This window comes from Ambystoma mexicanum, chromosome 2p, assembly GCF_040938575.1.
Source record: "Ambystoma mexicanum isolate Mex_15411 chromosome 2p, UKY_AmexF1_1, whole genome shotgun sequence".
NCBI lineage: Eukaryota > Metazoa > Chordata > Amphibia > Caudata > Ambystomatidae > Ambystoma > Ambystoma mexicanum.
In genome coordinates, this window is record NC_090923.1 from 662,178,369 (window position 1) to 662,193,796 (window position 15,428).

The window sequence follows — 15,428 nt, forward strand, 5'->3', positions numbered from 1 at the left end:
GATTAAATTCTATGTGGCAAAGGTACTTCCAGTCTTGCTATATGGCATAGATACAAAACCTTTATTATGGCAGACCAACTGGGCCAGACTTTAGGGCCGCGTGTGAATTGGGTATTAGCTCAATGAAGATGTATGTGGAATGGCGTCTCATTTCGCTATATAGGTCGATATTAGTTCCCTGTTTGAATTCTCTATATGACAATATTGCCAGCCTAATAAAACAGAATTCCTCCTTGATTCTGTTAAAGTTAAGAAATCTGGTGACTGGGATTCTGGCTGAATGCGATTATGATATTGAGACCCTAATTGCCAAACCATCATGCTTTAAGAGATCGCTAGGGAGAAGGGATTGGATTCACACAATAGACAGCATACGTCGACTGGTGCTAGCAAAACCTTTTCTTCCGGCTGATAAAAAATTGGGAACAATCCCCAGATACCTGAGGCTTTTTCCGAACTCGAAGCTGAGGCAAGAATCTCTAAGGGTACGTATGAACCTCATCCCTACTGGGGAGGTATTAATCTATCATAATAAGAGTAGATCAACTGTGGAATGTTGTCATCCGTGTAAAGAACCTTTAACCCAGTCTTTAAAGCACATTTTGCTTGAAGGTAGAGGGTCATGGGACTCCAGGAGGCACTTTTTTCTGCAATCGGTGAAAGAGAAGATAGATTGCATTCTGAGATGTTCTGGGACAGGCTGTTAGCAGGTGAAAATGTCTTCCTAACAGTACAGGTGATTCGGGTCCTACGGGCCCTGGGTTTTGTCTCAAAACAATAAGTGGTCACTAGTCTTTTCCTTAGAAGAAAGATTATGAAATTAAATGTAAATAAGGAGAGTATTTTTGATATATCTAGGCAAATGTAACATAAGTGATTGCAATGTTAAGTCTGCTATCGTTATGGATGTAATTGCTGTAGTATATTATGGTGCGTACTGTCATTGTTTTGTCTTTTAATGCCATTAGTAATATTGTGAAAAGTCGAAATATTCAGCTGCAAAACAAATAAATAAATGAAGAAAAGAAAAAGATATCTGCAAAGCAACAAGAAACCTATGTCAGAATTCTGCCTGGCTAACAGATCTCGAATCCTGTACACATTTAACCAGGTATAGGTTTCTGCTAATTGTAGGTGCACTGCATTCTACCACCAAATGTTCCAACTTGGTCGGGCAAGTTACAGAACCTGCAAACCCTATAATACCGGCCGAACTTTGCTCTCGCACCCAAAATGTAATTTCATGGGAACAAGTTAAATCGTGCTCTAGGAAATGACCCTCTCCAGTGAAAATTACAGAACTTCCTTAGGTAAACTGGGACATTATTAAGTGGCTTCTCCCTCAAAATGAAATGAAAATTATTTTAACTTTTTACAATCTTCAATTATCCACCTAAATCATACTGCAATTGGTCCAAAATTGAAACCTTGAGATTGCAATAGCTCTACGCCGATAATAGCACCTTGACCTTCATTCAATGGTAGGAGAAATTTGATCTCGCAGAGACAGAGAGGTTCAAATACTTCCAACTCAGACACTGGGCCTCTAATCCGGTTGTAACGAAGGCTGCCATTAGGACCCCTACAGGCCTAGAACTAGCGGCATTAGACGGACAACGAGCGCATAGAGTGGCCACAACCTATCGCCTTCTGGAAAATGTACCAGAGGGAGAGAAACTCCCTTACATGATAGCATGGGAAAGAGAACTAGGGACAGAGATCACCTCCGAGTCTTGGCAGAGCATCTGGGACAGGGCACACAAGGCATCTAGATGCACTACGGTCAGGGAATGCGCACTTAAGATATGTTATCGATGGTACTTTTCGCCACAGCGATTGCATGCAATAAATGTAGAATATCCAGAGGTATGTTGGCATGGGTGCGGAGCGAAGGGAGACTTGGGGCACCTATGGTGGCATTGCCCGGCCATTCAATCCTTTTGGCTGGAGGTCAGGTCCAAGATTAAAGACATTTGTGGAACCCTCCTTCCGATGGACCCACTAGTGCTGCTATTGGGAGACACCCCTGATGACAGGACCTATCCTCAATCTGGTCCCAGAGCGAGCCTAATTACACAACTACTGATGGCAGCTCGCATCACTCGAGCTCGATTTTGGAAAGAGCGAGAGGGTCCTCAGATCTCGCACTGGTGGGTCAAGGTATGGGAACTTCTTGGAGTAGAGAAATTGACGGCGGCTATAGAAAACCGGTCAGCTAAATTCCAAAACATTTGGGGCCCTTTCCTGGACTATGTAGCAGAGAAAGAACACATGTTCTTCCAGTCTAGACTGGTCAAATATCTGCTCCAACCCTGATAAGACTTGGAAACATGGAAACATCCGCCCACATGAATCTAAAATCGAGAGACGCGGCAGGGTCACGGAGGGTGAAGTTCTGAACTAAGGATAATTGTGGTGATAAGAATTTTTTTGTTGTTTTTTTTTTCTTTCTCCCCCTTTCTTATATTTTTCTTTGTCAGAAACGCTACGAAACATAAAGCAATTCTACACCCTCAAGGGTGGCTACAAAACGGATTCACAAGAGAAACCACAAAACCGTTAAAATTAAATGTTGATGCATTGTTTACAAAGTGATCAGAATTGTAGGATTAATGACAAATGTTGAACTTATGAATTGTTGAAGTTGATTATCTGATTAGGCCTGAGAGTAAATATTGGTTGCATAATAAGAAAATCTTAGAACATAACGATCTATTCTTAGATCCCCGAGAGTTGCGAGGGCAATGGACCTTTTGAGAAAAGGTAAAGAACCCAGATGGAATTGTAGCGGCTTTACTCTCGAACTTTTGAAGCTGATGCTTCTGGGGCTAAGGGATATTGCACATCGCTATTGATTTGTCTTCCTTTGAATGAATTCAATGTTTATCAATGTTTCAATAAAAAAGATTTTGACAAACAATCTTCAATCATCCTTATCCAGTCTTACCACCAAGGTTTTCCTTTTACCTTCAAGGGTCTAGATAACAAGGTATCAGGTCTGACCCCAAAAGAACCTAAAAGAAAGTGGCAGTGCATAATCCAAGTATTAAAATCGTAATCCCCCAATGCATCATACATCATTTTTAAAACTCCAGATAGGCAGCATCCAGGAGCAAACATTTTTTTCTAAATGAAGACAAGATTTTCCAGCTTGCATAGGCCTGCAATGAGACTAAACCAAGTTCATAGAGGATGATTGAAATAGGAACTCCCTTGTGTAGCCGTAATACATTAGGCCAATTAATATTATTATAAAATATTAAACATTCTGCAACGTACCTTAAAATCGGATTAACCTATAATTTATGAAACTTTAAGGCTTGTAATAATGATAACCCCAAACCTAAAATGTATCCTTTTGGCTTGTGACGCCAACTTGACTGTTTTCTGTCTCAAAATGGAATTCAAACACTTATTACCAGACCCATCGATATGAATAAACAATAGAAGAACAACCTCCAGGCTAGACCGATTCAGTCTCGACTCAAAATGTATCTTATTTTTAGACAAGCTCATGATTAAGACTTTTGTTTTAATAGGGTTAAGTGTCAGGTCATATCTCTGAAGTATAATTCAAGGGCATTAAGTTGTCGCTGAAGCCCAATAGGCGTATAATCTAAAATCACTAAATTGTCAACATAGGCCAACCAACTCACCGGAGACAACCCAAATTTGTGAGGAAAAGATCTAAGATTGGTTAGCGAATCTCCAATATTAGAAATAAATAGATTAGAAAGAGTTAGTGCCAGAACACAACCTTGTTTAAGAACTCGCTTGGTGGAGATAGAAGAGGATAAAAGTCCTTCGCTATTCTGTCTAACTTGGATGGTTGTATCAGAGTGTAAAAGCCTTAAAATATCCACTAAGTAGGGAAGACAGACAAACTTTAACAATTTGCACCATAATAATGAGCGATTGATTCTGTCAAACGCCATTCAGAAATCCACAAAGGCAACATAGCTTGTCTGACCCTTAGTAACAACTCTGGTTGCAGAAGATACAAAATAAAGCCATTCATTGAAGTGTCTACACCACGCATAAAACCTAGATCATTTGACTAGCTATCCAGTTGGGACATCCAGTAATGCGATTGGGCGATAATAACTTGGGTTGGTTCTATTCCCCTTTTTATAGATGGGAATAATGTGTGAGGTTTTCCAAGAGACAGGGATAGTACTAGTACCCAAAATATGTCTAGAAAGAGCAGATAAAATGGACACCCAAAGGGGAGGGTTGCCTTTTTGAGTTGCATTGGATAGGCCATCAGGAACAGGGCCACGGGATCAGTTAATTTGAAAAATCAGATTATGTATGTCCTCAGTATCAAATGGCAGTAACCACTAGGCCTCCACTGAATGAGTCACAACATATGAGAGAGCATTTCCCATAGAATAAACGGCTTTGAAATGTTTGACCCTGTTAGATTCAGAAATATGGTTAATTTGTAAATTGACTTGGATATTAAGAACAACCAACATGTTATTAGAGTCCTTTTGCATAAGATGACTCTTACAATGTTGTACCCAATTTTTAAAAGATACATTTCAATGTATTACTTTTCTGTTTAATAAGAAAGGAAGTAATGGGACCAAGAGCTCTAAGGCCTGAGCGTAATTCTCTTTTTTTCCCTAGCAAACACATGTTTTTCAGACATACTTAATTCCAGAGGAAAGTTGAAATTGATTATAAAGTTCTACCAATACCCCCAACATATTTGTGAGATGTAAACGTGAACTCCATTTCAGCATTGGACAGATCCCAAAATGACCTTTCCAAGTGTGAATTGAACATCAGGGTCGTTCTGGCATTCCATTTCAACCTGTTGGCCCAGGAATTAATCTCCAAATGCCTAGCACACAACACACTGCACTTACCCCACCCAAGGGTTGTAATTCCATATATAATGTAAGACGATTACTCTTGTCTTAAGAACTTTGAATGTGTCACATTTTTGAAAAATGGCGGCAGTTACAAACGTATAGTCTAAGGTGACCCTTGAGCTACCACAGGAGCAGGTGCAATGGGCCGGGATGTCCCAGTTGAGGTTTCCAATAAGTTTATAAAAAAACAGGTTTGCATCAAAGACATCCATACCCTCCATCTGCCTAAGGCAGTAACTGTATCATTAACAGGAAACTGATGAGTTTCGGTCAAGTCAAGGCAAAAAGAGTAAAAATCACCACAAATCAGTACACTGTTAGAGTTGTGCACCAACAAACAGTTGTCCAAAACATCCCCAATAGCTTCAAACAGAGATTCCTGGGAAATGCCCCTGGGTTCCAGTAGACGTTAATTAAAAAGGACAATTTAAAACCAGGGACGCTCTGCCCATCACACGTTAGTTCGACTGCCTGTAAAAAAGGGTTTGGTTCCAACTAACTAGTTGCAGTAATCCCAAGACTGTTTCGCACACCCACCAGTAGGCCCCCAAAGGGGCAACCCAAGCACCCTCTCTTGGCTGGGTTTAAAAATAGAGGATAACCATCTAAAAGGGTTTTTTATAAGCCAGATTTCCTGAATAATACAAATTAAAGACATATTATCGGTTTGAAATAGGTGTGGGAAAAAAAACTGGTTTTCCAAGAAAGGTCTTTAATAGGGTATGGACTAAAGATACGGCTTCACTGTTCCTTTCTCAGAACATTCCAGTTGGAGGGTTTTAGACAGCAAGGACCAATACTCCACATTATTACAGAATGTAGAAGCCCTGGTACCCTCATACACTATCTTTCTATAGTGGGAACCTCTATTATGACAGATGATCTGAATAGGAAGAACACTTGAGGGTTGACTTAACCTGCCATGATGCGATTTACAACATCGATGTTCCTAGGTTTTTCAGTCAAATCATATCCCAAGGAAGGTAATTTTAGAAGGGAATAGCGAGAGAGTTTCAACAATAATCCTTGAACGGGTATGTAAAATAACGCAATCGGTTGTTAGATTATTTAAGAACTCAACTTAGTCAATGTTTCTGAATACTAAAGACCTAAGAAGACAAGGAACAGAACTAAACAATGGTAAAATGGTCAATGTATTAAGTATGATTTTCTCAAACGATACAGGAATTCCCTCTAAAAGCAAACAATTAGGAGAACTGTGAAGGATTAGGCCTAGATGACTCCGCTTGAGACAAACCCCTCTTTACAGATGCCTACAGAGTCTATTTTATTCCAGCATTAAAAAGGCAGTATCGCATAGATTTATTAAATCTAACCACCGCAAACATTTCCTTCCTAGGATTGGAGGTGGCAGATAAGTAAATGTCTCTTTTGGGACGACCATGAAAGATCCAGATTACACTTTGCAAGAGTAACTGGGGGAATCTTTGTAATATACAAGGAATCCAAACCCCTAATAATCTCAGTTACACTCTCTTCATGGAGTACTTAGAAACATTACATAAAAGATCCATGACCTTGTCCGGGGTAACGCCATTGCGGTCATTAGGCTCTTCAAAAATCTCCCACGCACCCTCTTTACCCATGCCAGCTACATTTATGATAAAACGCTTTGAGCCTTTGTCAGAGATCTTCTTATGATTACCTTTCTTGTGTTTTATGGCAGGAAGTCTCCCATTGGCCGCAGGGGGAAGCTGGATGTTGTGCAAACATTTTCTTGACCCACAATTATTATTGAATGTGGAGGATTTCAAATTCTTAGAGTCTTTTTTTGGGCCATGGGATGTTTGAGCCCCTATCTCTGACTTCAACAGGATCAGTGTTAGAGCAAGAATTAGTCACACATAAGCATGAGGGCAGCGTAGAAGGTTCCAATGGGAAAGACAGGCCTGATTGCACATTATGCTAGGGGAAAATGAGAATGAATTTTGAACTCATTGTAGTCAAGACGGTTTTTTTGATCATTCATATTGGTATTAACGTATTCATATAGTCAGACTAAAGAGTTCAAAACAAAATGTAGGGCTGATGTTGTAGTAGCACCAAGGAGGGGCTGAGACCTACAGCCCTCCATGAGTTGATGGGGGGGGAATGGGAAGACAATAGCGATGAGTGGCTATCAACAGGTGGGCATTGAAACATTACCAGAGACTGCGTGGGAGACAAATTATTACGAGAAACTGGGGGAGCACCAACAGGATGAGTGTTTGAATCTGGAGATAGACACAGATCTTCCAAACAGTTACTGAGCAATTATCCGTCAGAAATATCATTAGAAAACAGGGCCTCTGTCTGCATGGAGGTTGAAGGTTTGATTACCATTATCCTGGGGCCTCTTAACTGCACTTTTAAGAAAAAAGGTGATAATTTTATTATTGTTCACAGGGCCATTCCGCTAATTGCTTGTTCTAGGAACAGGCCACCAATAGGCGTTTCGGTCTGTATCGCCAGGGAGGCTCCAGGGTTGCCTCTAAATCCGTGGCCTGCCTAGACGCTGAAACCAAACTGCTCTCTGAGATATCTGGATCCACAGTTATAACAGGGTTGTATCCTTCCCAGGACTTGGGCGTTTGGGAAGAGGAAGTAGCTTTCCTTCATAACTATACATTATCAGCAAACAGACAGGTCTTCACTCACTTAACTATCAAAGCAAATAAGGTAACTGAACCTGTCAACCACAGCCAACAACAGACTGCAGCTGACTGCACTCATCGCCACACTACCGCTCTGCGCTCCTTGCTGGGAGCAGATGTTGACGTCAGCGTGTCCACCACTACAAACCCTCGCAAAAAGGTTTGTGCAGCTGACTGCACTCACTGCTGCACTCCCAAAGGTTGCTTCCAGTGAAATTATTTTCCTGTCTTTTTCTCTGCTAAATCAGAACCATGGCACACAAGCAGATTCTATGAAAATTGCTAGCAGAGCTGTTTTGCATAGACCCGGTTTCCGCATCTAGTTTTGGTGTTGCAGGGAATTTTCTACTGTGCCCCGACTCTTCTATTGTGCGGTGGACAACCCTGAGGCCCTGCGCATTGTTCCCTCCTCTCCACACTTCCGTATTCCCTTCTCTTCAATTGTGCGGGAACACCCCTGCAACCTCAATCTGATGCTAGGCCCCCTCCCTCCCAAGCCCTAGCCCCATGTACTCCCACTCCTTTTCTGTTCCCATGCTCTCCACCCATTACAAAACTCCAACTTCCTCCACTCAAATCACACTCCTTATCTTCCACTGCTCCACCAAGCTCTTGCATGATTATGAGAAATGTCCATACAGCAATAACGACAGGCCACTGCTGCGACCAACGTGGCCTGCTGAGAAATGTGCTTGTGCTGAAAGTGCGCAATATCCCAAAACACAGTTAACAGTGATAGAACTACATATGGCCCTAGTGCAACAGGATGAATAGTGTTTTATAGAAGAGTTTAAATTCCCATAGGCCCTGCTCTGGTACATAATGAGGGGAGCTATGTGTAAACAATGACTTACCAATCACTGATGCAGATTTCTGGCTGGTGTTCATCCAGTTCCTCTTCTGAAAATCCTTCAGCCAACAAGTCAATGACCTGCCACTTAGTGCACCATCTGTAGTGGAGAAGCACATGGTGAAGTATGAATACTATATATCTTTCAAGGTGGTCACATTTTCATTGATCTACTTTCTAGTTGATGTGTGTTTCAGACCTGGATACTTGTAAATCAACAAACTAGCAAGGCCCTTTTTACATGTGTAATAATGTATGCTTGGAACACACATGTAGAATGGATTTAGAGGGGCTAAAATTGAACAGCGTTAACAAGGCACATATTTGGCAGACCTGATAAAGCGGAGTGACACTTCAAGTTGAACACAGATCTAGGGATAGCGAGTTGGGATACAGCAACAAATAACATTTGCAGTACTATACAATGCTATTTTAAATGATTATTTTTGTCAATCATTCTACTAGACGTTGTCGCTTTAAGAGGCTTAGGTGAGGGGTTGAATAGTAAGGTAAGTAAGGGAAAAGTGTGAATGCACGGACCTGCCAGTCAGCCAATGTGGGGATGGCCCAATAATAATATTACTCAAGCAGTCATAGAAACATTTGCCAAAGCATGTTCTCTACGGACACTATCCACTCAGGAAGGTCTACAATAATGTTTCAGCTCACTGTGACGTACCAGTGGATAAAAACTGATTTGCATATCAGCCTTGTCTCGCCCAACATGACAGTCCAGCACCGTAATACTAGGCAAGTCACCTCTAAACATGTGCACCAAAAACAACCCAGACAAATACTGCAGTGACGTGCTTCTATGGCATTGTGCTGGTACTTTATCTTTCTAGGCACAATCAATCAGTAATGACACACAAATAGGACCTGTGCTGCTGGTCTTAAGCTTTCTTTTCCACATATTCTTTCCACACATGCTATTGCTTTTGTCAAGGGATTTCAAAAGGTTTTGTTTTTAAGCAATGTTTCTTTGTGATACTAGGATGTTTTAAAACATGTTGATGATCAGTTAACCTGTATTTAACAAGAAACCATTTAAGTATTTTTCACTGATAAAAATGAGTACCTTGTCGAGTCTACAACAAAGGATGGTATTAATTGCATTATTATCAATTGTTTAAGATTTGGTATGAAATAAATTAAATAGTTTCCCTAAATACCTTTTCCTATTGTGCTTAATTTGTTTAGATTAATGTGTATTTCCTTTTTGTAAAGCATTTCAATAATTCAGTGATGATTATGGGCATTGTTGTGTACGGCATACACTGTTGTACGCATGCGCGAGCCTCAGCGAGGTACGCGCATGCGCGTTTAAAATAAAGGCGGTGCCCACGGCAGTTCACGCCGGGGACCGGAGCATCAACACGTCTCCGGCGTGTGTTCCTGTATGAATGCCGGCGCATGTATGAGAGTGCGTGCGAGGGGCCCCAGGCCGTTTCCCCCCCCACACCAGCACACAACACTGGCGACGAAGTGGGATCAGAGTCGTTCTCTGCTCCGACAGCGTCGGAGAGACGGAACATTGCTCCGTGATTACGGACCCGCTTGAAAGGCCGGCGGCCATCTTGTTTTTTTTTTTCTCATTCTCATACGCAGTTGCAGTGGTTGCGGCCCGTGAGGGTGCTCGTGTGCCATCTGCCAGCTGCAATTTTTCCTGCCAATTTTTGGACTCTCCACAGCCCAGCTGGTGCAAGGCTGTGGCACTAATTGAAGAAAGAAGAGGAATTGTGAACTCTCTGGCCATATTACACGTCGAAGCCACACCACCTCATCACTTGGTGGCAGCAATTGTGAATACGGGTTGCCGTAATGGGTGAGGAGCCAATGAAGAGGGTGCTGTTGCCCCGATACCACGCAGAACGCACAGCATTCTAGCCCCCATGCCCGAATTTGATACCACAGGGCCCCCATCCAAACTGGGCCCCAAGTGGCTTTTGTGGGTCAAGAAACTGGAAATGTTTTTCAGAGCCTCGGGGGAAAGAGATGATGAGGCGAAGATTGCCATTATGATATACTCGGCAGGGACTGAGGTCCACAAGATATATGACTCTCTCAACATCCCTGTAGTAACGTATGATGCAGTCAAGCAAGCACTCCGGGACCATTTTCTTCCCATGGCAAATTTTGATTTCGACAGATTTGTCATGGGTGCCGAAAAACAACTGGATGATGAGTCGTTGGACAAGTTTTGTGCCCGCCTGAGACACCTAGCAAGCTCCTGCAGATGGGCGAACGAGGAGGAAATGGTTCGCAACCAGCTACTGCAAGGGTGAAGCTCAGGCAAACTGAGAAGACAGGTTCTGAGAGAGCCTGGACTGACTCTCCAGCAGATTTTGGACATGGGGAGAGCGTATGAACTGGCGGAGGCCAGAGGGGCAAGGATGGATGCTGCCACACATTCCAGGAAAGAAGATGAGGCATTTGCGGTAGGACGATCCGCCCCTGGGAGAGCGAGATGGACTCCAAAGAGAGCAGATGGCCCTTCAACATCAGGTACCACTTCATCGTGCTCTTACTGTGGGTATGACCTCCCGCACGGTGGCGAATGCCCAGCGAAGTCGAGGGTTTGTGGCCGGTGTGGCACGCCAGTGCACTATGCAAGAGTATGCAGAGCCTCCGCACCTGTAGCAGCGTCGAGCGGGCCGGAGAGAGTTGGAAGAGGTGGTACTCGCAGAGTAAGAGGCATATCGTCTATTGATCAGGACATGCATGACCTAAATATCGCTGAAGAGGAAGAGGAGGAGGAAGAAATTTTCTTCGTTTCCAGCATTGTGAAGGGTCCTGGCACAAGGCGACAACCCACATGTACCGTCAACATTGGTGAAATTCCCACTCCTGTCCTCATAGACACTGGTGCGTCGGTCTGTGTCTTGGCAACCAAGCACTACAATGCACTCCCAAGCCCACCAGACCTGTCAGCGTCCAAAGCACAAATATATGCATTTGGGGGAGATGCACCCCTGCCCATCCAAGGTGTGTTTGTGGCCCCGGTGACCCATGGACAAAATACCATTAAAGCGAGGTTCTTTGTCACCAGCGTAAGCCCGCACTCCCTTCTAAGCTGTGCGGCGTCAGAGGCGCTGAACATTGTACATTTCACTTTTGCAGTGTACCACACTGATCTTGACTGTTACAACGATTTGAGAGCCTCTTCAAGGGCATTGGAAAACTGAAAGCCGAACCCATACGGCTACACATTGATGGGTCTGTGAGACCGACTGCGCTCAAACATCGCCGCATTCCCTTTCACTTGAGGGCACAAGTGGAGGAAGAGCTACAGCTACTGGTGGATCGTGACATTATCGAAAGGGTAGAAGGGCCCACTCCCTGGGTCTCTCCAATTGTGGTGGCCCCAAAGCCCAAACAGCCCGGGGCAGTATGTATCTGTGTAGATATGAGGTTACCTAATGTCGCGATCAAAAGAGAATGTCATCTCACACCCACCCTAGATGACATTGTTGGGGAACTCCAGGGAGCAAAAGTTTTTTCGAAACTGGATTTAAGATCATGTTACCACCAGTTGGAGCTCCACCCCAAGTCGAGATACATTACGACATTTACGACTCATGAGGGGTTATACCAGTATAAAAGATTAAGCTTTGGGATCTCATCTGCGGCAGAGGTTTTCCAAAATGCCATCAGAGGAGCCCTGTCCGGACTAAAAGGGGTCATCAATATGTCGGATGACATCTTAGTCTTTGCCAGGTCTGAAGCTGAACACCTCAAGCGATTGGAGAGCACTTTTGAAAGGTTACGCAGCGTTGGGCTGACTTTGTACAAAGAAAAGTGCGAGTTCTTGAAGGACAAATTGGAATTCTTTGGGTTCATATTCCATGCCGGTGGCATCTCCCCGGATCCTGAGAAGGTGAAAGATATCAAGGAAGCCTCCCCGCCAACATCACCGGCAGAAATACGAAGTTTCCTGGGGATGGTTAATTATTGTGGACGTTTTATTAGAGACTTGGCTTTTTTGTCAGAACCCCTAAGAGCGCTCACAAGAAATGAGGTAGCGTGGTCATGGACGGAAAAGGAGCAAAGGGCCTTCACAGCCATCAAGGAGGCCTTGTCTGAACAAGAAACCATGGCCTATTTCAACCCTGGCCGTGAATCGGAAATTGTGGTTGATGCCAGCCCGGTGGGGCTGGGGGCAGTCCTCATGCAAGCAGACGGACAAGGGGCCATGCGACCCATTGCATATGCCAGCAAGGCTCTCACCGACACAGAAAGGAGATACTCCCAGATTGAACGAGAGGCCCTTGCCATTCTGTGGGGGTGCAAACATTTCAGAATATACATCCTGGGTAAACCCGTTGTAGTCGTAACCGACCACAAGCCTCTAATACCCATTTTGTCAGGCACCTCATCCAAGCCACCCCCTCGACTAGAAAGGTGGATGCTGTCGTTAATGGAGTACGGCGTCAGGTTACTGTATCGCCCAGGAACACATAACCCAGCAGACTATCTCTCCCGCCACCCAGGCTCAGGACGCTCCAGGGACTTGGCGGAAGTAGCGGACTGTGTGGATGTCATTCACATGGTCATCGAATCCGCACTGCCCCTCGCTCTGTCAAGACAGGAAATTGCCGACGAATCCAACTCTGACGAAGCATTTCTGAGAGTGAAGAGTGCAGTGGCCACGGGAGAGTGGCGGGAGATCCTTTTGAACAATGCTCGAAGGAACGTGGAGGTACAAAGAGATCTACAAATACTCTGGAAGGCTCGAAACGAGTTATCGGTAACAACAGACGGGCTGTTGCTGAGAGGACACCAGATCGTGATCCCCAGGTCATTGGTGATGAAAGTCCTTCAACTGGCCCACAAAGGACATCAGGGGATGGCCAAGATGAAAGCGCGCCTCAGGCTTAAAGTCTGGTTTCCCGATCTGGAACATAGAGTGGCGGAGTTTGTGAGGACCTGCATCCCCTGCCAAGCCACAAGCCCGGCGGAGAGAGGGCCGCCCATTCAGACCATGGAAAGGAGCAATATACCATGGGGGACGGTACACGCGGATTTCGGTTCCACAGGCAGAGGACTATACTTCCTAGTGGTTACCGACCAGTGGTCACGATATCCGGAGGTGGAGCTGGTCGAATCCACAGCTAGTGACCACACCACCCTGGCGATGGACAAAATATTCGCCACACACTGTTTCCCCTTTGAGATATGCTCGGACAATGGTGCACCCTTCCGAGGACAGCAATTTGCTCGATATTGTGAAGAAAGGGAAATAAGGCATCGAAAAGTCACGCCGCTCTGGCCGAGAGCAAATGGTGAAGTAGAGTGCTTCATGCGGACGCTGAATAAAGTGTTTCGCATATCGGTAAACGGAGGGGAAGACCTACGGCATAATCTATTTGAGTTTCTCCGTGAGTACCGCACCACTCTGCATCGATCCACTGGAATTGCCCCCGCCGAGGCGCTTTTCAAGCGAATACCAAGAGGACTGATTCCTGAAGCCGAAGGGAGACGCCCGGGAGTGATCGACAATACCCAGGTGGAAGCAGAGAGAGCGGATCAGAATGAGCATGAGACAGCACGGCGAAGACTACCTGAGAGAGAGATCGCAGTGGGAGACACTGTGCTGGTCCGCAATAGGAGACCCGAAGGAAAGCTGTCGATGACATACGAGACACAACCACTGGGGGTGACGCACGTAAAAGGGTCAATGATCACCACTGCCAACGCCCGGGGCACCGTAACGAGAAATGTCTCATTCTTCAAGCACATAGGGCCAACGACATGTGAGGAAGCACCCCGTCAAGGCCCTGATCAAACTACTGAAGCGCCGCTGGAAAATGACGGACCCCCAGAGAGGTCGGAAACACCCGAGATCCCCGATGGCGAGGAACGCGGGTACCCGAGCCGAGTAGGGCGAAGGCCCCCGCAGAGGTTCCAAGACTTTATCATGGACCCGGCACCATGAACAGTGACACCCTGACAGTGAAAGTTTTGAATAGAACCACGTTGGTTCGCGAGTTGTCCATTATTTGTTGTTTGGGGGGAAAAGGAGGGATGTTGTGTACGGCGTACACTGTTGTACGCATGCGCGAGCCTCAGCGAGGTTCGCGCATGCGCGTTTAAAATAAAGGCGGTGCCCACGGCAGTTCGCGTCGGGGACCGGAGCATTAACACGTCTCCGGCGTGTGTTCCTGCATGAATGCCGGCGCATGTATGAGAGTGCGTGCGAGGGGCCCCAGGCCGTTTCCCCCCCCCCCCCACCAGCACACAACAGGCATTCCCTTGGGAACTTTGTCTGTGATCTTACAGTTCTTGGTCCCTGGCGAGGTGCCAGGGATTACTCCTTTGCATCATATTACGGGATTTGGCAGTGTAAGGAGGGCTGTGCAGAAGTCAGGAAAGATTGTTAACAAACGTATTTCTATACAAGGCAATCCCAATGGGGCGAAAGAAAGTAAAATCAATTCTCTCACACAGGATGAGAAACTGTCTCCCCTCCCAGTGGTGATGCAGGTTTATCATATGCCCTGGCGCGGAGTTTCCAGTCTGCATCACAGTTCACAGCGAGAGGAGCTGCAGTCAGACTCGGCGTTCTTTGTTTTGTTTACATTTCCTTGTGAATTGTGCCTTTAAGGAAAGTAGGGCCAACTCCCTTTAAAAAGACCCCGAGAGCACAGAGCACGCGCTGAGTTTCAGTCTGCATCAGTCGGCAGGGGGTTGGGGGCCTCTGGTTCTTATCCTGACCATCCAGACATTGAGACATTGAGGTAGGGGAAAGTGTCCTAGATAGTGCTGTGTGTGTTTCATTGAACTCTGTGAACATCTTGAATGTATTTGAAAACACCCGTCTTCACACACACTTCCATGTACATATCTACACGGAAATGTACACTGCCTCAACCCCAATAGGGCCAGGGTGGGGGTGACAACACCAGAGCTCACAATCAGCCCAATAACGCGACCCAGGCCTGTGCCCGTTGCCCGTGGAAAATGGAGGAAGACCCTGAGCAACGTTGCCTCAGGAGCCACGTTAAAAAAAAAAACATGACTCCAAAACAACCTAGCAACCTGTGT

The 15,428-nt window shown here is 45.1% G+C and overlaps 1 protein-coding gene across 3 annotated transcripts in view; it reads right to left on the reverse strand.

Annotated features, from left to right (window-relative positions):
* The window catches only part of LOC138566663 (F-box only protein 27-like), a 1,347,647-nt gene that overhangs the window by 527,965 nt on the left and 804,254 nt on the right, over positions 1-15,428 (reverse strand). For all 3 annotated transcript variants that reach the window (XM_069644226.1, XM_069644225.1, XM_069644224.1), the window contains exon 5: positions 8,389-8,484. In XM_069644226.1, coding sequence (XP_069500327.1) covers positions 8,389-8,484 — 96 coding nt within the window. The remainder of the gene's footprint in view (positions 1-8,388; positions 8,485-15,428) is intronic.